The sequence below is a fragment of the Malus sylvestris genome, chromosome 7, assembly GCF_916048215.2.
Source record: "Malus sylvestris chromosome 7, drMalSylv7.2, whole genome shotgun sequence".
Lineage (NCBI taxonomy): Eukaryota > Viridiplantae > Streptophyta > Magnoliopsida > Rosales > Rosaceae > Malus > Malus sylvestris.
This window is the reverse complement of record NC_062266.1, coordinates 19,152,737-19,178,632: the sequence shown is the minus strand read 5'-3', so window position 1 is coordinate 19,178,632 and position 25,896 is coordinate 19,152,737. Positions and strand designations below refer to the sequence as shown.

Below are 25,896 nucleotides of genomic sequence, written 5' to 3'. Positions count from 1 at the left end.
CACCCTTCCACCATCAAACACTCCTCTACACTCACCATAAACCTTTCTGCACCATAGAACTACCCAAAACCTGTCCACAAACCAATCTGCCACAAGCAAGGGAAAGGAGGAATCTTGGATGCACTTGCTGCCAAGTTGGAGCATTCTAGGTGTTTTCTTTCTTTGGATTTTAATGTCTAATTCATGTAATCTTTGTTTTGCTTTAAGTATGATTGGCTAATTTCGTTTTGGGTAAGGGTGGATTCAAAACCATGATTATATATGTGAAATAAGTTGATTACTTTCAGTTATCGTTGTATAAGTCGTGAATACAATTTGCTTAACTGTTTGATTTAGAACTTATTCTTGTATGTTGGTTGAGAGTACACGCTTAATTTGCATGCCTGAATTTGATGCTAGGATATAAGTTTATTTCACCTAATCGTTATGAATTTATATTCGTAAGTAGTGAAGGTCGCTAGTCACGATCGTGTTAAGTAGATTCCTGGCAAGAGTATCATGCTTTTCATAGTTACGAATGCCTTGTCGATGCTTATGATTTCCAAAGAACGTAATGATTCTAACTTGTGTCTTTATCATGCTGTTCATATAAAGAACTTGTTGGGAATAATTTGTTTACGATGCATATTCATCCAATTCAATGATTCTAGGGAAATCTGAAGGTTAATTTAAGCGGACCTAATTAACTTGGAGTGTCGAGATTCATAACTTATTAAATTGATAACTGAAAATTGATTTAGGTTGCATATATTTCATGTGTGGAGAAGAACCCCTTAGCCATTCCATCATCCATTGATTATTCATAACTTTGTGTTACAATCTGTTTCTATTACAATCTGTTTTCCTTGCAATCTGTCCATTAAGTTCATTTTCGTCCAAATCAATTCCCCATTTATTTTGAAGTCCTAGATTAGTTAGAAAGTGTGTTGGTTTATGTTTTTAAGTGTTTTGGTACAAGTTAAAACCCAAATTCGTCCAAATTGGTGCTTTATGTTCAAAACTACCCAGAAAGTGTTTTTAAGGCAGTTTTGAGTCTTTTAGTTGTTGTTTTGAGTTATTGGTTTATTTTAGTATTTTAAACGTGAGTTTTGCATTCTTTGAGTCTAATCTAGTGTTTTAAACTTTGTTTTTACATTTCTAAGTCAGTTTTCAAGTGTTTAGCAATCCCTCCTAATCCCCGGTTTAGAACGATCCCTACTTACATACTTTGCTACAATTGATAAAAAGAGGGTTTAATTTTGTGTGTTAACTTATTTTTCACATCAAATTTTTGGCGCCGTTGCCGGGGATTAGCAACTTTGCTAATCTCTTGGATTGTTTTCTTTCGAATTATTGTATTTTGTTTAAGTTTCTGTTTAAGTTGCTGATTTGTTTTGTTTTCTTTGTTTTTAGGTACTAGTGCATAACTCGAAGCTCCCGACCTGTTCATGAGCATATCTTAGACTTTGACGACGACTTCGAGAGAACTTTGAGAAGGAGGAAACAACAGCACAAGGAGGATCCCACGGCACAAGTGGGTGGAGAAGAGCAAGGTATAGCCATGGACAACCGTACGCTCAAGGAGCTTGCCGCCTCGGGTTTGGATAATGCCGCACCATTGTGTATCCAATATCCCATGGCTGCTCAAGGTAAAGCCGAAGAGTTCGAGTTAAAGTCAAGTTTGCTCCACCACATTCCAAAGTTCCATGGGCTGTCCATGGAGGATCCGAACAAACATTTGAAAGAATTTGAAGTGGTGTGCTTAAGTATGACTCTGGTTACCGTTGACGAAAGTATTTTAAAGATGAAGGCTTTTCCATTCTCTTTAATGGACAAAGCCAAGGATTGGTTATACGAGTTGGCTCCCAGTACAGTTACATCTTGGGAGAGTATGAAGAGGGCGTTTCTGGAGAAGTTTTTCCCAACTTCTCGCATCATTCTTCTTCGTAAAAAAATAAGTGGAATTCAACAAGATGAAGGTGAGTCTTTTCCTACATATTATGAACGATTTAAATCACTTGTTGCTTCTTGTCCACAGCATCAGATGAAGGAGGAATTGCTTTTCCAATACTTCTACGAAGGGCTCCTACCACTAGAACGTCAAATGCTCGATGCCTCGGCGGGTGGAGCATTGGTAGACAAAACGCCCATGGCTGCAAAAATCTTGATTGCTAATCGAGCATTGAACGCTCAACAATACGAGGGTGTAGGCCAAAGAGGACCCCCACGCAACAAGTGCATGAGGTAAGTTCCACTTCCAATATTCAATCTCAGTTAGCTAATCTTACTTCTCTTGTTTCACAGATGGCCGAGGGAATGAAGATTCAAGGACCCATGGTGTGTGGCGTATGTTCTATCCAAGGACATGCATCCGAAAAGTGTCCTCAACTCATTGAGAATGGTGGATGGGAGAGCGCTAATGCCATTGGGTTTCAAAGCCAAAATCAGCCAAGACATGATCCATATTCCAACACGTATAATCCGGGGTGGAGAGACCATCCAAACTTCAAATGGAGAGAGCCACAACCAGCCCAACCACAAGGAGGCTTTAAGCAACAACCCCCGGGCTTCTACAACAAACCATACGCACCCCCTCAAGTCCAACCACAATCTGCCCCAAATAATTCAGGTAATGCTTTGGATAATGATACACTTGTTAAGTTACTAACCACTTTGACTAATGGGCAGGAAAATCAAAACAAAAGAGTGGACCAACTAGAGAAATAAATGGGGCAAATTGCCGAGGTTGTTGGGCAGATTAAAGACCAAGGAAGGCTTCCTAGTTCTACCATTCCAAACCCGAAGGGAAGCTTTGAAAGTGCAAATGCCATACTCTTGAGAAGTGGAAAAGAGATTGGGGCAGGTTCTTCATCAAAAAACAGGTCACAAAGAGGATGAAAAACTTCAATTTGAGGAGGAGGAAGCATGCCCACCCACAGCAAAGGTGGACACACCTATGCCGCAAGCCCCCATGGCTCCAAATCTGTCCAATTCATCCAATAAAGGTAAGAATGTGTCAAATTCGGTTTCTACTAATGTTGTGCCTTCGAATGCTCCTTTTCCTAGCAGGTTTGTGCAAACAAAGAAGGAAGAAGCTGAAAAGGACATCCTTGAGACACTTAGGAAAGTTCAAGTCAACATACCCTTGTTGGATGCCATTAAGCAAGTCCCGAGATACGCTAAGTTTTTAAAGGAGCTATGCACCACTAGGAAGAGGATTTCAACCAAAGAGGTTGTGAAGGTAGGTGAAAATGTCTCTGCCATCTTGCAACGTAAACTACCCCCCAAATGCAAAGATCCGGGTAGCTTTACAATTCCGTGCGTCATTGGTAACACTCGTTTCAAATCTGCCATGCTAGATTTAGGAGCCTCTATAAATGTTATGCCATACTCCATTTATGTATCTATGAACTTAGGTGAGTTGAAATATGATGGTGTAATCATACAATTGGCCGATAGATCTAACGCTTATCCAAATGGAGTGTTGGAAGACGTTTTGGTGCAGGTTGATCATTTAGTCTTCCCAGCAGATTTTTATGTGCTCGAAATGGATGAATCGGATCATGCTTCTTCATTGCCCATCCTCCTTGGAAGGCCATTCATGAAGACGGCCCGAACGAAGATTGACGTGTATAGTGGAACGTTGTCCATGGAATTTGATGGGGAAGTTGTTAATTTTAATCTTTCTGATTCCATTAAGTACCCTAGTGAGGACCATTCATGTTTCTCTATTGATATAATTGACTCTTTGGCGCAGGGATATCTTGAAGATTTGAATGACGATGCGCTTGAAAAAGTCATTACACGAGGAATGGAACTCACAACAAAGGGGGCAGATTCTAGTGTAACCCACGGCATACATGGACTAGGCCATGTCGTGCCTCCTAGTGATGAAATTTTTGAGTTGGTTGCTGCCCTTGAGTCACTACCTAAGCATGGTGGTAAGTCTCATAACTTTAATTCCATTCCAATTTCGACTAACAAGTTGCTTCCATCCATCGTTCAGGCACCCATACTTGATCTCAAACCCCTACCAAGCCATTTGAAATACATCTTTTTGGGGGAAAATGAGACACTACCTGCCATCATCTCCTCATCCCTCACGGCACAAGAGGAGGAGAAGCTAGTGCGTGTGTTGAAGGAATTCAAATCTGCCCTAGGATGGACATTGGCCGATATTAAAGGTATAAGCCCTACGACTTGTATGCATCACATATTTCTTGAGGAGGGGGCCAAACCAACTAGAGAGGCTCAACGCCGTCTTAACCCTCTGATGATGGAAGTTGTGAAAAAGGAGATAATCAAACTTCTAGATTGTGGGGTGATTTATCCCATCTCCGATAGCCGTTGGGTTTCACCTATCCAATGTGTGCCCAAGAAATCTAGAGTGACGGTTGTCGAGAATGCGGAGAATGAGCTTGTGCCCACCCGAATTCAAACCGGTTGGCGAGTGTGCATTGATTATAGGAAGCTAAATGCAACCACAAGGAAAGATCACTTCCCATTGCCGTTCCTAGATCAAATGCTAGAAAGGTTAGCAGGTCATTCCTTTTATTGCTTTCTTGATGGATACTCCAGTTATAATCAAATTGTTATTGCCCCAGATGATCAAGAAAATACCACTTTTACTTGTCCCTTTGGAACGTTTGCATATCGACGCATGCCATTCGGTTTGTGCAATGCTCCTGCCACGTTTCAAAGGTGTATGGTTAGCATCTTTTCTGATTATGTTGAGAGAATTATTGAGATATTCATGGATGATTTTAGTGTATTTGGTAATTCATTTGATAATTGCTTGGATAATCTCACTTTAATCTTGAAACGTTGTGTTGAAACAAACCTTGTGTTAAATTGGGAGAAATGCCATTTTATGGTTAAACAAGGTATTGTTTTGGGTCATATTATCTCTGAACGTGGAATTGAAGTTGATAAGTCTAAAATAGATCTTGTATGCTACTTACCCTCTCCCACTTCGGTGAGAGAGGTTCGTTCTTTCCTTGGTCATGCAGGATTCTACCGACGATTTATCAAGGACTTTTCCAAGATTGCACAACCCCTATGCCGTCTCCTACAAAAGGAAGTGCCTTTCGAGTTCAACGAGGCGTGCGAGCAAGCATTCAAGCATCTCAAGGACCTCCTCACCACGGCACCCATCATAACTCCCCCTGATTGGTCCATTCCCTTTGAATTGATGTGTGATGCATCGGATTATGCACTTGGCGCTGTTTTGGGTCAAAGAAAAAATAAACAGCCACATGTTATTTATTATGCTTCACGCACTTTGAATGATGCTCAGTTGAATTATTCTACAACCGAAAAAGAACTCTTGGCGGTTGTATTTGCTTTAGATAAATTTAGATCATATCTAATTGGTACTAAAGTTATTGTTTTCACTGACCATGCAGCCTTGAAGTACTTGTTCACCAAGAAAGAAGCTAAACCTAGACTCATTCGTTGGATGCTTCTACTTCAAGAGTTTGACATCGAAATCAAGGACAAGAAGGAGAGTGATAATGTTGTTGCCGACCACCTAAGCAGGTTGGTGCGTGAAGAAGAGGATTTTCCCATCTCCGAAACATTTCCGGATGAACAACTCTTGTCCGTTCAGGTAAGTGCTCCTTGGTACGCAGATTTGGTGAATTATTTGGTGACTAAACAACTTCCTAGCACCCTAAACAAATTCCAACGTGATAAACTTAAAAAGGATGCTAGATTTTATGTTTGGGATGACCCATACTTGTGGAAATATTGTTCAGATCAGGTTATAAGAAGATGTGTGCATGAATCAGATTTTCACTCAATTTTAAGTTTTTGTCACACATATGCATGTGGGGGTCACTTTGGCACACAAAGGACAACTTTTAAGGTTCTTGAATGTGGTTTTTATTGGCCTACTTTGTTTAAAGATGCTAGAACCTTTTGTTTAACATGTGATCGATGCCAAAGGACAGGTAATATTGGCCAAAAAGATCAAATGCCGCAGGTACCCATCTTTGTTGTTGAAATCTTTGATGTTTGGGCTATCGATTTTATGGGTCCTTTTCCTTCATCTTTTGGTTTCACTTACATATTACTTGCCGTTGATTATGTTTCCAAGTGGGTGGAAGCGAAAGCCACTCGAACTAACGATTCTAAAGTTGTGGCAGATTTTGTGAAAACTAATATCTTTTCTAGGTTTGGGATGCCTAGGGTGCTAATCAGTGATGGCGGGTCTCATTTTTGCAACCGTACCATTAAGGCATTACTCAAGAAGTACCATGTGACGCATAAGGTCTCCACACCTTACCACCCCCAAACCAATGGCCAAGCCGAGGTGTCAAATCGTGAGATCAAACAGATTTTGGAGAAGACCGTTGGGCCAAATAGAAAAGATTGGAGCTTACGGTTGGATGATGCATTATGGGCGTACCGAACGGCTTACAAAACCCCTATTGGTATGTCTCCTTTTCGGCTTGTGTATGGCAAGCCATGTCATCTTCCCGTGGAATTAGAACATAGAGCACATTGGGCCATCAAGACCTTCAATTTGAATGTGGACCAAGCCGGAATTCATCGAAAGCTTCAATTGAGTGAACTTGATGAGATAAGGCATGAAGCTTATGAGAATGCTAGAATTTACAAAGAGAAGACCACGGCATTCCATGATAAGATGCTTCGAGGCAAAACTTTCGAAATTGGGCAGAAAGTGTTGTTGTTCAACTCCCGCCTTCGTCTATTCCCTGGTAAGTTACGTTCCAAATGGGTTGGCCCGTTTGTTGTTACTAATCTTTTTGTGCATGGTGCAGTCCAAATTAAGAGCTTGAGAACCGGGCAAGAATTCAAGGTGAATGGACATCGCTTGAAGCCATACTACGAGCACTTTGTGGAGCATGTTGTGGAGGAGATCCCACTGCATGCCGTGGGTTCCAAGGAGAAGTGAAGGTGTTCATCGTCCGGCTGGAAGACGTTAAAGCAAGCGCTTTAAGGGAGGCAACCCATTTATTCTGCTTGATTGTCAATTTTATTACTTGTTTAATTATTTTTGGTTGTGACTTTCTATTTTGAAACATTAACAAATATGCAAAGGATTTTAACATTAAACTTCATGGAAATGAACAGGAAACTGGGAAATAAAGAAACATAGCATAATGCAAGAGGGAGCCTTCACAAAGGCTGCTTGGGAGAGGTCGCAGTAGTCGGCAGAGTTGCAGTAGTCGGCGGAGTCTCAGCAGTCGGTGGGGCCACGGAAGGAGGAGGTATCGGAGGTTGATCAGTTGAAGCTTCACTACGCGGTGCCGCCCTAGAAGAAGAAGGCAGATGCTGTTGGAACAAACCCACAAACCTCCGGTGATCAAGTAAAATCTGACCATCAGTTTCCTGCAGCTGGTCAATTTTCCTCTTTATGTTTGTGGCATAATTGTGTGCAAGTTTGTGCAATTGTTTATTTTCATGCTTGAGTCCTCTAATCTCCTCTTTGAGACTCTGTATTTCAGCCGCCAACGATTCAACGTGACGGGTTCGAGCAAATAGGCGTTGGGCCATGTTGGACACAGAACCCGCACACTGCACGCTAAGAGCCAGAGACTCCTTAACCGCCAATTCATCAGACCGTCTAGTGAGCAATCTGTTATCTTTAGGGGTGACAAGGTTCCGGGCCACCACCGCAGCGGTTATGTCATTTTTCATCACCGAATCCCCAACGGTGAGAGGACCAGTAGGGGATATGAAGGACGGACGCCATATGTTGTCTGGAGAAGGAGGGGCTGCTCCTTCACCAAGGTTCAAGTCAAAACGACGGTCGGAAGGGCCATACATTTTTCAGAGGTGTTAAAGAAAGAGGAGATCGGACAAGTCAAGATCGTAAAAATGCAAAACGGGAGTTTTTACAGACAGAAATTCAAGAGTGCTTTGAACGTCCTGCATACCTCTATAAAAATCAGCACGCGATGGGATTTCAGAGATCGAAGAGGTGAGCTCAGAAATCGAAGAAGCCATTCAGAGATCGAAGAGGTGCCAGCTTTCTCAAAAGTTGGGCTTGCTCACAAACCACCAATTCCAGATACCGAAGAGTGTCAACTGTCTCAGCCTCGTCAGCACCCATCACACGCAACTCAGCTTTGCGAAAATCACGGGCAGTCTGTCGAAGCACCGATTCCAACCATCTATCTCTCTCAGCCTCGTCAGCACTTGTCACATGCAATCTCTGCCCTCAACGAAGCTCAGAACTCGAAGCGTAAATTCCAGATATTAAAGAGGCCTCTGCTTTATCGAGACGTGTCAGCATCTGTCAATTTGCACATCTGCATTACGTAAATCACGCGCAATCTGTCGAAAATTTTTGGAGAAGCGGAATGCACGTGAAAACTACTGTTAAATTATCCCAGGCTTGCCGACACGAGTAATGGAACAATGCCTTCCCAGCCATTAAGAAAATTCTATAAATGTTAAACTTCAAAGTGAAGCAGTCTCACCCAACTTTCAGCCTCACTTAACCCTTCATCCTCTCTGAAATGGCTTTCCAACAAACCCTCTCGAGTCACTCTGTATTTTTCATCCCCTGGGATACCCCTGCAAACAACCCATCCAGAGCACAAGTATTTCATATCATAAGGGTTGAGAGCAAGAGTATCTCATATCATGCTTTCTCCCTGTCCTTTCTCCAGCCAGCTCTTGCTCTCGAGTACTCATCATCTTATGCTTTCGCTTTGTCTCTCACTTATAAGGGAAGTGAAGATGATACCTCGAAGCATGTGGAGACTGATGTGAGAATTACTTGACACACAAATTAAACCCTCTTTTTGACAATTGTAGTATAGATGTAAGTAGGGTATCGTTCTAGGCCGGGGATTAGGAGGGATTGCTAATCTATTCTAAATTAATTTAAAAATATTAAACAAGACTCAAGGACACAAAACTAGGCTAAAAACTCTAATAACTCGAAACACACTTAGAATGACTCAACATAATGAAAACAATCAATTTAGACACTAGAAACTGAAATGGACGGAAATTGAATTAAAAGACTAACAACAATGAAAACTAACTAAATAATATAATTTAATAATGGGGGGGTTTGGTTTTGACGAGAAGTAAATTAAACTTAAATAAATTACAGAATTGACAAAAGCATGAAATTAAGGTGAAAGGATAGATGACGGACTAGCTAGAGGGTTTTTCTCCACACATGACACATATGCAACCTAAATTGATTTTCAGTTGTTCTTTCAATAAATTATGAATGACAATGTTCCAAGTTAATTAGGTCCGCTTAAATTAACTCTTAGATTTCCCTAGATTCATTGGATTGAATGGAATACGCATTACAACCAAATTATTCCTCATCAAAATCCCTAACTATGGAATACGCATGATAGAGACATTCAACAAAGATCATTAAGTTCAACGGAAATCATAAACATTGACTAGGCATTCATAACTATGGAATACGCATGTTAATCCAGCCTAGAATTCACTTAACACGATTGTGGATAACAACCTTCACTACTTGTGAATATAAGTTCATAACGATTAGGTGAAACTCCCTTATATTCTAGCATCAAATTCATGCATGAAAATTAAGCGTGCACTCTCAACCAACATACACAAATTAGTTATCAATCAAGCAGTTAAGCAAATTAAATCACAACTCAGAAATCACAATTGAAGGTAATCAATTCATATTACAAATATATTCATGGCTTTGAATTAACCTCTAGCCAAAATAAATTTAGTTACACATTATTAAAACAGAAATAAAATATAAGTTTGGAAAGATTTAACCGAGAGAGAAGGCAGCTTGCTGCTTCTGTCTGTCCGTGCCTTTTCTGATTAAAACTGCCCAAGGCAGCTTTGCTCCTCTTCTCTCTCTGCAAAGCCCACGTCTCTCCCAATCAGTCCACTCTTTATTTATTTATTCCTCCAGTCCGTGCTATGCCTCTGTCCTCTGACCTCCCCTCTGCCCTTACTGCTCTCTCCCGCCACTTGTCTTTCACGCTGCCAAAGGCAGCTTGTCTTCTCTCACGCTGCCAAGGGCAGCTTTCTTTCTTTCCGCTTCTCTTCGTTGGTTTTCTCCCCGCAGCTAAGCTGCTTCTCTCTCTGACCGTCTTTTTCGCTGCTCAAAGCAGCCTTCTCTCTTTATTCTCCCCGCCCTCCAATCCCCCTCTGACTTCTATATTCTCTTTTTCAGTGTGCACTCCACTGTTCTTTCTTTTATTCTTCCACTTATCTCTGCCTTCCTCCGTGCTATGTTTTGTCTGCCATTTCTCTCCTCACTCAAGTCTCAAGTGCTTTCCATCTTTACACCTGGTTTTACCAAACTCCACCAAAAAGTATGAATCTTTAATAACCTTCATTTGGCTAAGTACTTAGCACCATTAAATAATAATCAGGTCTCCACCACCTAGGAGGGTCGTAGATTTATTTTGGACATGGGATCCAATTCAGCAAAAATATAAACTAAAATTATGGGATCTAATAATTTTCTATTTTTATTTAAAAGCTGATCTACACAGACAGTTTTGACGAATTTATTACATAAAATTTCACTTGTTCTATTTTTATTTTCTTTTCATAACAAATCCTATAAACACAAAAATAACGTAAATAGCTCAAAAATATAAGGAACTAACTAAGAAAAGACGAGTGAATTCGAAGTAAAAATATATATAAAAATGATCCGATCAGAGACAACGTGCTGATTCATCCTCAACTAAGGACAAGGAGAAAGAGAGCAAGAGGTGGGCACTTGGAAAGATTGAAGAAAGAAACAGACCAACACCTTTACCTCGTGCCTGCCCGCCGTGCAGAAGAAACAAGCAGAGAAGAATGCAGACTGCACTCTGATATTCCTCGCTCAGAATTCCAAACCAGTTCAAGATCAAAGCTGTGGAAAGTCACCAAGATCATCTATCTCAAAAACCAGATTTGTGTTCTTAACCTCTACTCTGTCTAATTTTTTTTTTTTTTACTTTGCTATATTTGTTCTGTTATTCGTTGCTTGTTTTTGTGTGAGTATATGCTTGAAACATTGAGGACAATGTTTGATTTAAGTGTGGGGGGGTAACTAGTGTTTTGCATAAAATTCGTAGAAAATTATCACCCATTACTTCTAGTGTTGTTCCTTGCTGTTTTAAGTATTTTTAAGCTGTTTTGGAGTGTTTCAGTGTGTTTTGACATAAAAATCCGAAAATTCATAAAAATTTGAAAAATTGTTTTGAAAATCCCAAAAAGAGTTGTTTTTGTGTGCTTATTTGTGTCTTAGGGTACCTTCCAACACAATGATGAGGATTCGGTTTGTAATTGCATGACTGTTAAAGAGAGTTATAAACATGGATGAAAGTTTGATTTACTCTTTATTTATGCTTGGTTGTGGTTATAACTTATGAAATCACATGTAATTATAAAAGAAAAAAAAAATTAGTTTTTGTAACATGCTTGAAGGAAGGAACTCAAACTAACGCTACAACCTTGTGAGACTTGAGCCTAAATGTTTATTTGGAGAGTTAAAATCTGTGCATTATTGTTTTCTAAAGTCGTTGCATGATCTCATTATTCTTTGCTTGGTTATTACTTAGAAGGCGTTTCATCATTTAGTTCCAAATGCTAGAACTCATGCCTATTTCATTCAAAGCATGCTATTGATTTGCATAACACATATTCAAGATGAAGTTGTGTAGTTACCACCACCAAAGCCAAACTGCCATGTATCCCATAACGTTATATGTTTAAGTTAACCCCATTGAGCCTTGATAGCCTACATTCTTTGTTAAACCACATTATCCTTACCTAGCCTAGTTTAGGACCATCCATACCCTTGTTCTTGAAGCATAGTAAAGCATGATTCAAATTGAATTTCTTTTGATTAATGTATGGCAGAAAACAAGTGTGGGGGAAGTGTGAGTTATTATGCTTGTTGAAAAGAAAAGAAGAGTTGAAAAAAAAAAAAAAGTTTTAAAGTGCTGCTTGTTGAAGAAAAGGTCCAAAACATAGAATTCGGCCCTAAATATTGCTTGAATTTTCCCTTCGTGTCTAAAAGCTGATTTCTGCAATCTAAGTGAATTCTAAGTTTCAATTTCATTACTTTGCTTGCTATTGCTTTAAGAACGATTGTTATCCTTATCCTTCATTTGTTAGCCATCACCCCAAGCCCCGTTACAACCCTTAACTTCATCTTGAGTGTCATGCGGTTCAATATGTGGAGTTTGAAATTGATATGAGCATATGGTGTCACTGGTTCTCGCATCTAAGTAGTAGCATTCCATTCATGAGATCATATCTAAACATGCTCCAGAAATCGCTTTCTTTGTAATACATATATGTGAGCGTTCGTTTTCATGTTTACATCAATCTTCTCACATATGACTAGTATAGTGTGTGTAGTTAGAAAATCTGAGTGAAAATTGAGTGCATACTTTGTAAGGACTTGACTAAATTCTCTAAGGCATGTTACTACATCAAAAACATTGTTTTAATCGATTAATTGCGAACAAGTAAGTGATGACTATGATTAAGTATGTGCTTAAGTGTGAAGACAACTAAAATCTGTGGGGATGACAATTTTTAACATGACATGTGCATTGGAAATCCCTGAGGCAAACGTTGGAAGGCTTAGGTTGGATTTTGTTCATTTTGTTGGTTTGGTTTTGTTTAGTTATTTTGTTTTGCTCGAGGACTAGCAAAAGCTAAGTGTGGGGGAATTTGATAGGAGCATATTTATGCGACTTAGTTGGCTTGTTCTTGTGCATTTATGTCGTGTCTCTTTAGTTATTTTAGTGTTTAAAGTCATTTTCGTGTGTTTTCAGATTTTAAGGACAAAGTAGGCAAGAAGATGCATTTTGGAGCATTTTGGAGCAAAATGGAGCTTGGAATGCATGTCACATATTTGGAACCAAGGTTTGGACGAAATTGAAGAATTAAAGAGGCTAAGAATGTGAAGAATTAATGTACAAAGGATCAAGAATTCAGCCACAAAAGAACACGCACTCCTTGCCGTGTAACCACATAGCATTCCCTTTGGATTCCCATGCATGCTTAATCATCCTTGTCCCCTAAAATATTTCTGATTTCATGCCTCAATTCACTCAATTATGACACTCAATTGCTGCATACCTCTTGTTCCCTTCACCCATCAGATTTCACACAACTTTCACAACCATTCCATGCACCAATTGATGCTCCATCATCCACATTTGGGATCCAATGCTGTGTGCAACACATGTTGCTGCACCTTTGACTAATTTCTGAAACATTTCACCTCCCCTTTTCATTTCCATGCAATGAACACAATCATTCATGCTCCCTAGCTGAAATACCACTCCATTTTACCCTCCATACTTTGCATCATTGCTCCATTTTCATCCTTGGACCATTGCACACCACAAATCCACCCTCCTTGCTATGCATTTTCCCCACTGCCCAATCTGATTCTCTAGGGTTTTTGGGGCCTATATATACATGTTTACACCCCTTGGCAAAGGGTTCACACTCTCATATTCACCATTCATCACAGAAATTCGTCCATACTCACCCTAGGCAGCAAAACACCCCAAAAACACCATTGTAGTGCCCAGAAAATATCACAGCCACTCCACCTTCTTCCACCCTCTTTGCCGAAGTTCTCCACCACCCTTCCACCATCAAACACTCCTCTACACTCACCATAAACCTTTCTGCACCATAGAACTACCCAAAACCTGTCCACAAACCAATCTGCCACAAGCAAGGGAAAGGAGGAATCTTGGATGCACTTGCTGCCAAGTTGGAGCATTCTAGGTGTTTTCTTTCTTTGGATTTTAATGTCTAATTCATGTAATCTTTGTTTTGCTTTAAGTATGATTGGCTAATTTCGTTTTGGGTAAGGCTGGATTCAAAACCATGATTATATATGTGAAATAAGTTGATTACTTTCAGTTATCGTTGTATAAGTCGTGAATACAATTTGCTTAACCGTTTGATTTAGAACTTATTCTTGTATGTTGGTTGAGAGTGCACGCTTAATTTGCATGCCTGAATTTGATGCTAGGATATAAGTTTGTTTCACCTAATCGTTATGAATTTATATTCGTAAGTAGTGAAGGTCGCTAGTCACGATCGTGTTAAGTAGATTCCTGGCAAGAGTATCATGCTTTTCATAGTTACGAATGCCTTGTCGATGCTTATGATTTCCAAAGAACGTAATGATTCTAACTTGTGTCTTTATCATGCTGTTCATATAAAGAACTTGTTGGGAATAATTTGTTTGCGATGCATATTCATCCAATTCAATGATTCTAGGGAAATCTGAAGGTTAATTTAAGCGAACCTAATTAACTTGGAGTGTCGAGATTCATAACTTATTAAATTGATAACTGAAAATTGATTTAGGTTGCATATATTTCATGTGTGGAGAAGAACCCCTTAGCCATTCCATCATCCATTGATTATTCATAACTTTGTGTTACAATCTGTTTCTATTACAATCTGTTTTCCTTGCAATCTGTCCATTCAGTTCATTTTCGTCCAAATCAATTCCCCATTTATTTTGAAGTCCTAGATTAGTTAGAAAGTGTGTTGGTTTATGTTTTTAAGTGTTTTGGTACAAGTTAAAACCCAAATTCGTCCAAATTGGTGCTTTATGTTCAAAACTGCCCAGAAAGTGTTTTTAAGGCAGTTTTGAGTCTTTTAGTTGCTGTTTTGAGTTATTGGTTTATTTTAGTATTTTAAACGTGAGTTTTGCATTCTTTGAGTCTAATCTAGTGTTTTAAGCTTTGTTTTTACATTTCTAAGTCAGTTTTCAAGTGTTTAGCAATCCCTCCTAATCCCCGGTTTAGAACGATCCCTACTTACATACTTTGCTACAATTGATAAAAAGAGGGTTTAATTTTGTGTGTTAACTTATTTTTCACATCAACGATCCACGTGCATTAATTCCTAGGATCCCCAAGGAGGGGATCCAGCGAGGATCCAAATCAGTAGGAGAGGCCCATATTTTTTTTTTAAATTTTTTAATATCCATGTAGCACCAGTCATTGTCCATATAGGTACCACATCACTAGTCAACGGTTGATTTAACAGCAACTTTAACGAATGTATGAAAGTGTCCAAAAATTATGACTTCAAGTACCACTCTGGGATAAAAAAAAAAAACTTCATATACCAAATGTTGAAAACCATGAAACTTTAGGCTAGTAAACTGATATTAATTAACCCTAGATTTATTGTAGTTCCCCCTTCAGCATTGCATATAGATTTATTATAATTCCCCTTCACCACTGAATCATCCCAACATTTCCTCAGGTCTTTCAAAACCAATGGTTTGTTTGGACTTTCCAAAGTGGAGAATTTGTTAGGGAGTTTTAACGAAAAGGGTTTGGTACTATTCATTCTTAACCATAAGGACATTTTATGTATAAAAAGTCTATAATAGATCAAACTCTTCTCTTTATTTACTCTTATGCCATTACATGCGGACCACAACGATGTTGACATTTCTGTCTGGAAATACATTATGAGGCTATTCATCTTATGCTAATTTACAGCTAGTTCTTTAGGCTTCCATCATGTTGTCGATGTTATGCAGCTCTTCTTCTGACAAATTATTCCAATACTGTTCATCGCCTTCTACAAGCTCCGCATCTCTTTCTCTATCTTCTTTCACCTTGTAATATATTTCCGCTGTTTCTTCTTTGAAATTTTGGGGCTTCCAATAAGGCTGATGACTGATTCTTGTCTTGCTATAAATATACATCTCTTCTTCTTCTGCTACTAGTACCATATCATACCTAAAATCTTCAAACTCATCTAAAGCAAACATTTGGATCCCTCTAAATTTTAAAATATCTTTGTATGAAGGAGTCCACCTATGTGAGGAGATAGGGTTTAGTCTAAAGGACTCTTCATTGATCATGGCTATATGCCTTGCTTTCTCCTTATGCATGTGTACATACCAATCTGGAGGACTACTAATAAAACTTATGCAAATTTCTTTCCACCTTTCTAGATAATCTTCTGCTACTTTAATAAGCTTTTAAGGAAATGATTCTAGTTGAGAAATACGGTTAATAAATATTTTATCGAGATAACCAAACTCTAATAGTAAGGCAGGGGCAACTTCTACCTCATTATGCTTTTTCTGATGCTCATAACTAAAATGCCATGATTTAAAATCTCTCATGTCAATCCTGGCCATAGCTATGCTAACCTCTGGTTTACAAATACAATTTTCTGTACTATCACAAAGACATGAAGGATACATCTTTGTAATAATATCCATCCCTGGTTTTGGATCAAAGATGGACTGATACAAGGCGCATTGTAATTGTAATTGTAACTCTTTCATGGACTGTGATGCTCTGCTCAGGATCTCATTTTGCATATCTGTTGGCATTATTCTTAGTTTTGCCTTTGAAATTTCTTCTAATAAAATATCGTCTAATATTAAGTCTGAAGATATATTCCTAAGAAAACTTTCATATTTTTCTTGTTTTTCTTTGTCACTCAGAACCTGATGCTGCTCATTACTTTGATGTTGCTTCATTTCAACGTCTTCTTCTAATAGCTCAATCTTAATTTCTTTTATGGGCTCATTAGCCTCTTGTTCTATGGGTTCAATAACCTCTTTTCCTTTATTCTTATGCTGATCAATTTCTAAACCTATTTTTAATTCTCTTTTCAATGTGTCACTTGCCTTTTGCTGCATTCTAAGAGATTGGAGTTCTTGGTTCATTTTGGTAAACTTACCAAGTAATGACTCATGGTCCCTAGAGATGACTTGAAAGTTGTGCTCAAGAGAATGAATATGTTGCTGGTTTTGGTGGAAATTAAAATTAAAGCTATCAAACTCTTGTTCTAAGGCTCTAATTAATTTTTTATGACCTAACCTCATGCTTGGCTGTTTAATTTGGATATTTCAAAAATTATCTAAGAGAACTTGCTGCCTATCAGAAAGCTCTAGTACCCTTGACCTGTTTCTCAGAGTTGGATTTCTGATTCCTTCAACAATATTGCCATTAAAGTTGAACGTGGGTACTGGTGGTGATGCTGGTCTGCTCATGCTATTTTGAAATCCACTGAATGGTGGAGGTTGATGGTGCATTATCATGCCATTGAAAGAAACTCTTCTGCCTTACTGCCTTGTGCTATTTGCTGATGATGGTCCACGATATTCCATACCTGTTCAACAAATTAATCTTGATAAGATATCAGCTAATGTATTGTCATTACCTTTTATATGTTCAAAAATTGGTTTAAAACCATTTCCTGTAATTGAATCAACAAAATTAACCCATCTTCAGGCTGCCTGTTTATTAGCATGTATCTTATTATAATGAGAAACTATATTTTGACAATCTGTTCTAATCATAAATACTTCATTATGTAAAAATAAAGAAAATGCTTCAAGTGAATTAATTATCCCTAAAATTTCTAAATCTGTTGATGGTAATCTTGACTGTACATCACTAAACTTTCCTGAGGAATATCTACAAACTTGTTCGTCAGACTTTGGAGACTCCCTATGCCTTTTCTGGTATAGTATATCTGCCCATCCTAATGATGAAGTATCTGTTTCAACTATCTTGTAACTATCATCTAATGGTAATGTTAATGGCTTAAGTTTAGTAATTTCTTCTTTTATTTTTTGAACTAATTTAATATCTTCACTATTAAAATATTTTTGTCCAATTTTGCTAGTTTTACTATGTAATACTACTATTTTTCTTCCTAAATCAGGGATAAAATTTCTTGCATAATTTAGCAATCCTAAAAATGCTTGTAACTGTTTCTTATCTTCTAATTTATCTGGAAATTCTAACACCTTTTTAGCTATATGATCTTGTAATGGGATTGTACCTGACTTGATATACATTCCTAAAAATTCTATATCTTGCTTTTCTAATGTTATTTTATTTTGCTAATTACAATTCCATTATTGATAAATTCTTGTAATACTATTTCTAAATGCTTCCTATGTTCATTTTTATTTTTACTATGTACTAAAATATCATCTACATAAACACTACAAAAATTATCATATTTCTTGAAAATTTGGTCCATCTTTCTTTGAAAGATCGATGGAGCATTTTTAAGTCCAAATAGCATAACAAGCCACTCAAAATGTCCTTCTGGACAAGTAAAGGCTGTCCACTCAATTGATTCTTCTGCTAATCTTATTTGCCAAAAACCTGATTTACAATCAAATTTGCTAAAATATTTACTCTCTTGAATTTTGTTTATAAGCTCATCCTTATTTGGTAATTTATAACTATCTTCGTATGTATTATCACTTAATCTCTTATAATTATAAACTATTCTAGCCTTACCTCTTTTTAATTCCGAATGTTTTCTTACAATAAATGTTGTTGATCTATGTCTAGACTTAGATGGTCTAATTACTTTTAAATTTAACAACTCTTTTATTTGCTGCTCAAACTCTTGTTTATCTATTAGACTATAAGGCATATCAGCCGTCTTAATGGTTAAATCTGGGTTAATTATATCTAATTTTGCTAGTATTTTATTTTTGCTCCAATGTAACTGTGGGTCTTCTCCTATAATCCTAGTTTGTTCTGCTAATTGTAACAATTCTTCTAAACTCTTTGGTCTATCTAACTGTAATATTTCTATACAGGTTCCTTCTTCTAAAATCGGGTATTCATGTTCAAAAATGTCTTCATCAAACTCTTCTACATTATTATGCTCATCATTTTCTTTTGAGTTTTCTAAATGATAACTATATTGGCCACTAGTCTTTTCTATACTTATGTTTTTGTATGCTTCTACAGTATTACTTTGATCAGTTATTGTAATGCCTCTTTTGAAAAATGTTATGTTAGGGTTCATAAATAAAAAACCTTGCAAACTTTTCAAAAAGTTTAATCCTAAAATAAATGGATATGATCCTACTAGTGAAACAAATGTTAATGGTAAATTAAATTGTTGTTTTTCTACTTTAATAAACTCATTATTTATACAATGTGTTAAGTAAACTGGTCTCTCATCAAATTGTGTTATTCTTACTGCTTTTGCTAATTTTTGTCTATATTTTTCTGGTACTAACTCTTCTCTTATGACACTCTTTGTACTCCCTGTATCTATCATAGCTATAGTTTTATCTTATGTTATTTTGCTAATTCTATTTCGCAATTTATAGTGATTAAAGAACTATTTTTTGGTTTTTCTATACTATGAACAATATTTCCTAATATTTCAAATTCTGCTGAATTAACTTCTAATAACCTATTACTATAACATTTTTCACATAATATTGAGTAAGTATTGTAGTATATATTTGCAACTAATTTATTACACTTATGACATTTTTCTGGCCAACCTAAATTAATGTATTTATATTCTTCTTCATGCTGTTCTTCTATGAATGCACACATATATTCTTCTAGATCACTATTTGTGCTACTTGAATCTTCCGAGTCTGAATCTATCATGTTAATACTCTCTATACTATAAATACTCTCATTATCACTTAAATTATCTAAACTGTATATTGACTGAATATCCTCATCTTCTTCTGACTTAAACAACTCCATCAAATGTACTTTTTCTTTCGATTGTTTACCTAATTTTGGACATTTAGGTCTAATATGTCCAACTTCTCCACATGAATAACATTTACAACTATTCTTATCTTTTGGTGCTTTATATTTCCTAATCCAAGGTCTGCCACTTCTTTTTCTAAATTGTTTTGGAATATATTTTCTTTTCTTATATGTTCTTGAAGGTCTTATCCTGAAATTCTTATGTTGTTTGTAGGGTTTATATGACTTATATTTCTTTTTGTATATTTTCTTATGCTTATTTTTCTTATGACAACCATACTGTTGTGGTAAATCTATATTTTTACAACTCATGTAAAATTGCTTCCTAATTTGTCTCTTAGCCTTTATTTGACTACACTCTTGTCTACGTATATCATATACATGTTGAATTCTAGGTCCTATAGCAATATCATTTTTCTTCGAATGCTTTTGCCATTCATTCCAAATCTTTTCACCTATTGGTCCTTTTATTTTTGTCATATAAGTATCTAATAAATTAATATCACTAATTCTACCTGTTCTTCCTAAATATTTAAAGAAATCTGTGGTATACTCAGCTATATACTGTAAATCGCAAATTTGTAATTGTTCTAAATTTCTGATTGCTCTTATTTGTTCTTGTTCACTTCTGTCATCTAACCTATTATGATCTAAAAACTCTTGTTTAATCAAAGTAACAAAACCATCAATATTAAAATATGTTTTAGCTGCCTGATGTTGTTCTGGATTTTGAACTTTCCATGACTGGAAATAATCAAAAACTAAACCATCCAAAGTATGTTCAAAGTAATCTAACATGTTTTTTGAATTACTAAAATCTAACATTAATGCTGCATGTACGCAGCCTTTTTCCCATCTCTCAATCGTTCTTTCCCAATCTTGTGGAGCTACATTATCTAAATTTAATATATTACCAGCTATATTAATTTGTTCTAACCCTCTCAAATATGGAATCCTATTTTTTCTAGGTTTTATCATACTTTCTTCCATATAGTCTACTTTTGCTTTTTCATTATATTGTTCATTTGTTGGTCTTAAAAATTGTTGATCGGTTCTGCTTGCGTGTCCTGGATTTTCTACTCCTGATGTACTACTTTCTTCTGCTGGATTACATTCTGCTTTCAATTCTAATAAATTATTATATTCTTTTGATCCTAAAATGTGTTCTACTCCTATTTCTAAGATTAAAATTTTCATTTCTTCGTCTGAAATTTTATGTAGTCCTAAATCATATGTCTTATATTTTTCCAAATATTGTTCTTCATCTAAATGATCAATATCTTCTATAAGTTTATCTACAATATGATCAAATTGTTCAACTAAATTAATATCTAAATTATCAAAAGCCATATGTATACTCTCATTTTCAATTTCACTCTCATCCTCTTCTATTTTTTCTAGTTGCTTATAATTACTAAACCTAATTGTTGCTTGACCTGTACTGGTTTCATATATTTGTACTTTATCTGGTTGTCTATTTGGTGCTACTTGTAAATTAGGTAATGTCCACTGAGTTCCTTCTAAAAAGCTATTATCTACGGGTTTTGCTTCTATCATATTTACATGTTTACTGCCAAATGTTTGAACTAAATTTTGAAACTCTAAATTAAACTTATGATTATATCTATCAGACACTTTACCTATATACATTAAGCTAATACACAAATTTTTATACTCTCCTTTCATATTATAATTTTTTGTTCTTATGCTCACTTTAATATATTTACTAAATTCATTAATCGTCATAACATAATTCGGAATACAACATATAACTGCTAAGTTTGAACTTAAGTCTACTTCAGCTGTTGCTATTGCTGCATGTTGGTGATTATCTCATCTATCATCATATATGTATACTAAAGCTTTTGTACCTACTTGTGCTCTGGTTAATCCTGCTATTCCAATTAATATCGTTCCTATATGAATCTGACTAAAATGTGATTTTCTCAAATGAGTAAATGCTTCTTTACTAATTAGATTAAGTGTGACTTCTTTATCAATACAGCTAACTTCATGTTGACTGATGCTGCTTACAATTCTACTTCTGTTTTCAAATAAACCTAATTGATACAAGTTATATTTATTTTTCTGTGTTCTCTCAAAACCTCTTCGAATGAATTCTTGTGCTTCTTCTTCATTTGGATAAATATATTCCGCTCTAACTACTTCTTTTCCTTTTTTCCTAAAGAGTTCCATTTTCTATTATCAAAAGGATTTAGCTTAGGTCTTCTATTATTATTTGCACTCAAAGTTAAATTTTCTAATTTATCTAGCAAGGATGGTGGAAGTGATGAAGATGCATTATGTAAAACTTGGTTTATTTCTGCTATTTGTTCTTCAACTTGATCTAATTTTTCAGCTAAACTTAAAACTAATTGGATAATCAAATTATTTTGCCTAATGAGAATATTACTACTGGATACTTGTATTGAAAAATCTGTTAATCCTACTGGTTCTTTATCGAATTTACTAATTTCTTTCAAAGCTTGAATATATTTTCTGCTAGTTCTAGAATCTGTCATTAAACTAATAATTTATCTATTTTATTATGCAACTTATCTACTTGTTCACTTAACTCTTTTTGTACTAATTGAATTTTTTGAACTTCTGATTTTAGTTGTTCAACTATTTCTAATTATCTAAGTTCTACTTGCTTCGGCTTACTATCTATAAGATCAACAAGCTCTTTTATCTCTCTTTTGCTAGGAAACCTTTGAATATTTCTATTATTATCTTCTAACTGAGATGTAATATAGTCTAAATTTTGTCTAATTATTTTTATGGAGTTTTTCTGGAAATGTTCTAACAACTGGTTTAACAAATGATTATGCTTATTATTTTCTAATTTTATATTTTCTACTTGACTAATAATAAGATCTACAATATTATTGGCTTGTGAATTTTCTTGACTGTGCAAAATATGATTATGCTTTCTTGATGGAAAATAACAAACTAAACTATTTTGGTCTAAAGTTATTTTTCTTTTTTGAGGTTCACTAATTTCTAAATTAAGATAATCTATCATAAACTATAGTCTACCTTTCTCTAGGGTTACGGCTAACTGGTTTCTTAAAAACTCTCTTTCTTCTCTCAATGTCTCTAAAACTTGATCTGTTGTTCTTTTTGCTTTTAAAACTTTATGCTGCAATTCTGTGTTATTATATTTACGAATAAATGAAGGATGTTCAAGATATCCAAGATAAAACTTTTGCTTCTTCAAAGTACTAATAATTATTTTGGATATATATACTAATCTTCTCTTTATGCTAGTTATAGTTGGATGTCTGGGACAATAAATACCTGGTAATTGTGGTTGACAGGGTCTACAGGGACAATAATATCTGTTGTTCATATACAATAAACAAATATGATTTCAGTTGTATCTACGACTTCTATCCTCAAGGTACTTTACTATTATAATTATACTATTAAAATGTTAAACTAGGCTCGGATACCAAATTCGCAACGCATGCTCGGTTAAATAGTCGGATGACCATTATAACAACTAGACATAGAACCTTGCACATGGAACTCGACATGTTTCAGCATGACGGCCACTCACAGTACAAGTATAAGGCCTTAACGACTGAACTCAGAGGTACGAAGAACTCAGAGGTACCCTGGTTGATGTCCAGTTATTTGTATGGCAAACATTCAACTATAACAGAGTGCTCGAACAAAGTATGATCGTCAGTTTAGCAGGTTAATAATATAACCACAATAGTGTTTCCCTATTTTGGACTAGAAGTCTAGTTAAACAAACACACTAAAGAAGGAAAAGAAAACTTACTTAAGACTTGGAGATTGCTTGAATATGTACACTTGAACTTTTATTGATATATGGAATGTTTACAGAGATGGTTGTTTACAAGAAAGTGATTACAAAGAAGTGTTTACAAGGATGCTATGAAGGCTACGAATGCTTGAGTGTATGGTGTTTTCAGATATTGAGAGATGTGTGTGGTATTCAGGTGTGTTCTGTATGGGAGGAAAGGCTCCCTTATATACAAAAGCTGATTCCTAAACAACAAAATAATTTTTCAATATTTACAACTTTTTGATAGTGACAACACACTGTTTCTGAAAGTTGTCAGCCCTGTTTCTGAAAGCTGCTGAAGGCCACGTGAATCCATATTGTCTTGGTTGCTGCAAAGTTTGCCACCTTATCTTTGGCATGCAAAATTTTTCTGAAAATGTCATCTTCATTACTGAGCAATCTTGTATGGATGTGTGAAGGGCATAATTGGCATTTTTGCTAAGTTTTGTCCTGATGATTAAAGTGAAACTTTGGAGGATGTTTTGGTTAATTTTCCAAATTTGTTATGGTGCACTTGGATCGGCCCTACAAAATAAACCATTATATTTCCATCGAGATTTCCATAAATGTTAAACTTGTCTATACACCATGCAAATATTCCACCTATTCGAGAGATTAACCAATATAAATTCACTGTCAAATCAAAACCACAAAAGAATAAACAATTTGACAGAATTACTTACTCAAATAAAAAGCAACTCATCCCGCAAATATCCATCACAAAATTTAGCACCAATGCCAAACTTTTCCTATAATAAGCAGTCTACAATTGTTCCTAATACGATTGGACATATAGATATAAAAAATAAAATAAAAAGGATGCAATAAATATAACAATGCTTCCTAAATTTATACGTAAAATGTAATTCCACATAAAATAAATAAAGAAAAAATAATAGAGAGTTACTCTTCTATTGAAGAGCACCCGGCCATTTTGAAATTCGTGAAGCCAAACTCAAGAAATTCACCAAGCTTGGGTAGGGGTGCAACTCGGGCGGGTTGGAAGATCAATCCAATCCTAACCTAACTTTTACAATTCGGGTTCAGGTTGGGTTTTATTTGGGTTCATTTAGGCTTGGGTTTAAATAGGTTAGGGTTTACTTGGGTTGGGTTTGGGTTGCCCAACTTTTTCAAGTTTAATCTCGTAACAACTTAATTTCCAAGAATTCCTAAAAAAATTAAGAAAAGTAGCATCAAAGCTAGCTTACTCTAATTTCATAAATCAATCTACTATAAAGCTTTAGGATTTAGAAACTACAAATATGAGTTGACTAATCACATCCTCTTATTCCCTAGAAGCTTAAGTAATTATAAAGGGTAATTTATTAAAAAAATATTAGAAAGGGCATTGGTCTTTGGACTTGGCACACTTGGGTGTAGTATGAGCATTAATTGATATGGGTTACAATCTGATTAGATTGGGTTTGGTTAGTTAGGTTAGGTTGGGTTGGGGATGGACGGGCAAATGATTAACCCAACTTAACCCAATCAATGAACGGGTTGAAATTGGGTTGGGTTCGAGCAGGTTATAACTCAAAAAACCCCGCTTGTTCGGGTTTAAAGTCAGGATGGACATGGGTGGGTTCGGATTGGCCCAACCCAAGTTGCACCCCTAAGCTTAGGCCTCTTGAAAATTGAACAAAGAAAGTTGATTAATATTTATGTTAAATAATAGTACAAAATTAGCAGTAATATTAATAAATACTCGCTTGTATCTCTCCAATCTTGTATTCTACTCCTTGAAGAGATGCAAGTGGACAAAAATTTGCCTACATTGTATGCCTAAGAACTTAACATCCAGAATAAGAAGTTTCTTGGGAATTTCATAAATTCTGACTCTTGGAATAGGCAAGGGCTTTGTAGTAATAAAGGCCCAAAGGCGCCAAAGTAAATGAAGACTTGCCCGAGCCCAATCAATAGGCCGAAGTAAATTGGAGCCATTTAAACCAAAGTATAGGCTACATGCCTATGATTTAGATGATGGGTGACAGAGACCAACTCACCTCCAACCAAAAAGCCCTTTTCAAGGGCATAACAAATAAATAAGTGATGACTCACTGCCCTTTGAAAGCCATTAACTGAAGTCAAAGTGGAGACAGTCAGGCCAAATTTTGTCTATAAAAGGAAAAAGAGACACTAGAGACAAGGACAACCAACCAACCAAAAGACATACAAACTCTGCTCTCAAGCCAGTTCGTACCCAGAAAGCTAAATTTTGTCCATATCCAGTCCCTTTAGCTGTAGTTCCCTCATAGAAAGTCATCTTTTGTCGATATTAGAAGCTCTACTACCTTCCCTTAGTGTTGTAGTATCGATTCCCTCTGTAAAACCTATTTACTTTTCATCCTTCATCACATACAAACCTCTATAAACATAAAGAGAAGTGACTGTAAGAAGTTGAACCTTGCCCAATAAGGTTAAATCTTGCCCAAGTCTCTCTTCATTGTACTTACATTTAGTAGAGATGTCGTTTAATGTACTTTTCTTCATGTATTTAAGTCACTTTCAACTGTTTTCTACTTAAGAGTTTCCTTTATATTTGAATCTAGTTAAATTGTTAAGTATGTTTTCATTAAAATAAACTTTGATTGA

The 25,896-nt window shown here is 36.1% G+C and overlaps 1 protein-coding gene across 1 annotated transcript; it reads left to right on the top strand.

The window, feature by feature from the left end:
• The first annotated feature begins 1,514 nt into the window (after nucleotides 1-1,514).
• LOC126630150 (uncharacterized) lies at nucleotides 1,515-23,721 on the top strand. Its single transcript, XM_050300282.1, has 5 exons — nucleotides 1,515-2,146; nucleotides 2,897-3,732; nucleotides 22,808-22,890; nucleotides 23,343-23,458; nucleotides 23,575-23,721. Exons 1-5 carry the CDS (start codon nucleotides 1,541-1,543, stop codon nucleotides 23,719-23,721), a joined length of 1,788 nt encoding a protein of 595 aa, XP_050156239.1. The 5' UTR covers nucleotides 1,515-1,540.
• Nucleotides 23,722-25,896: the final 2,175 nt, after the last annotated feature.

Bases quoted from the DNA above. Each gene is read 5' to 3' on its own strand.
- LOC126630150 (XM_050300282.1), top strand. From the start codon at position 1,541: ATGGACAACCGTACGCTCAAGGAGCTTGCCGCCTCGGGTTTGGATAAT. The intron at 22,891-23,342 runs GTACTTTACTAT...GAATGTTTACAG, and splicing joins CTACGACTTCTATCCTCAAG to AGATGGTTGTTTACAAGAAA. The intron at 23,459-23,574 runs GTGTGTTCTGTA...TGTTTCTGAAAG, and splicing joins GAGATGTGTGTGGTATTCAG to TTGTCAGCCCTGTTTCTGAA.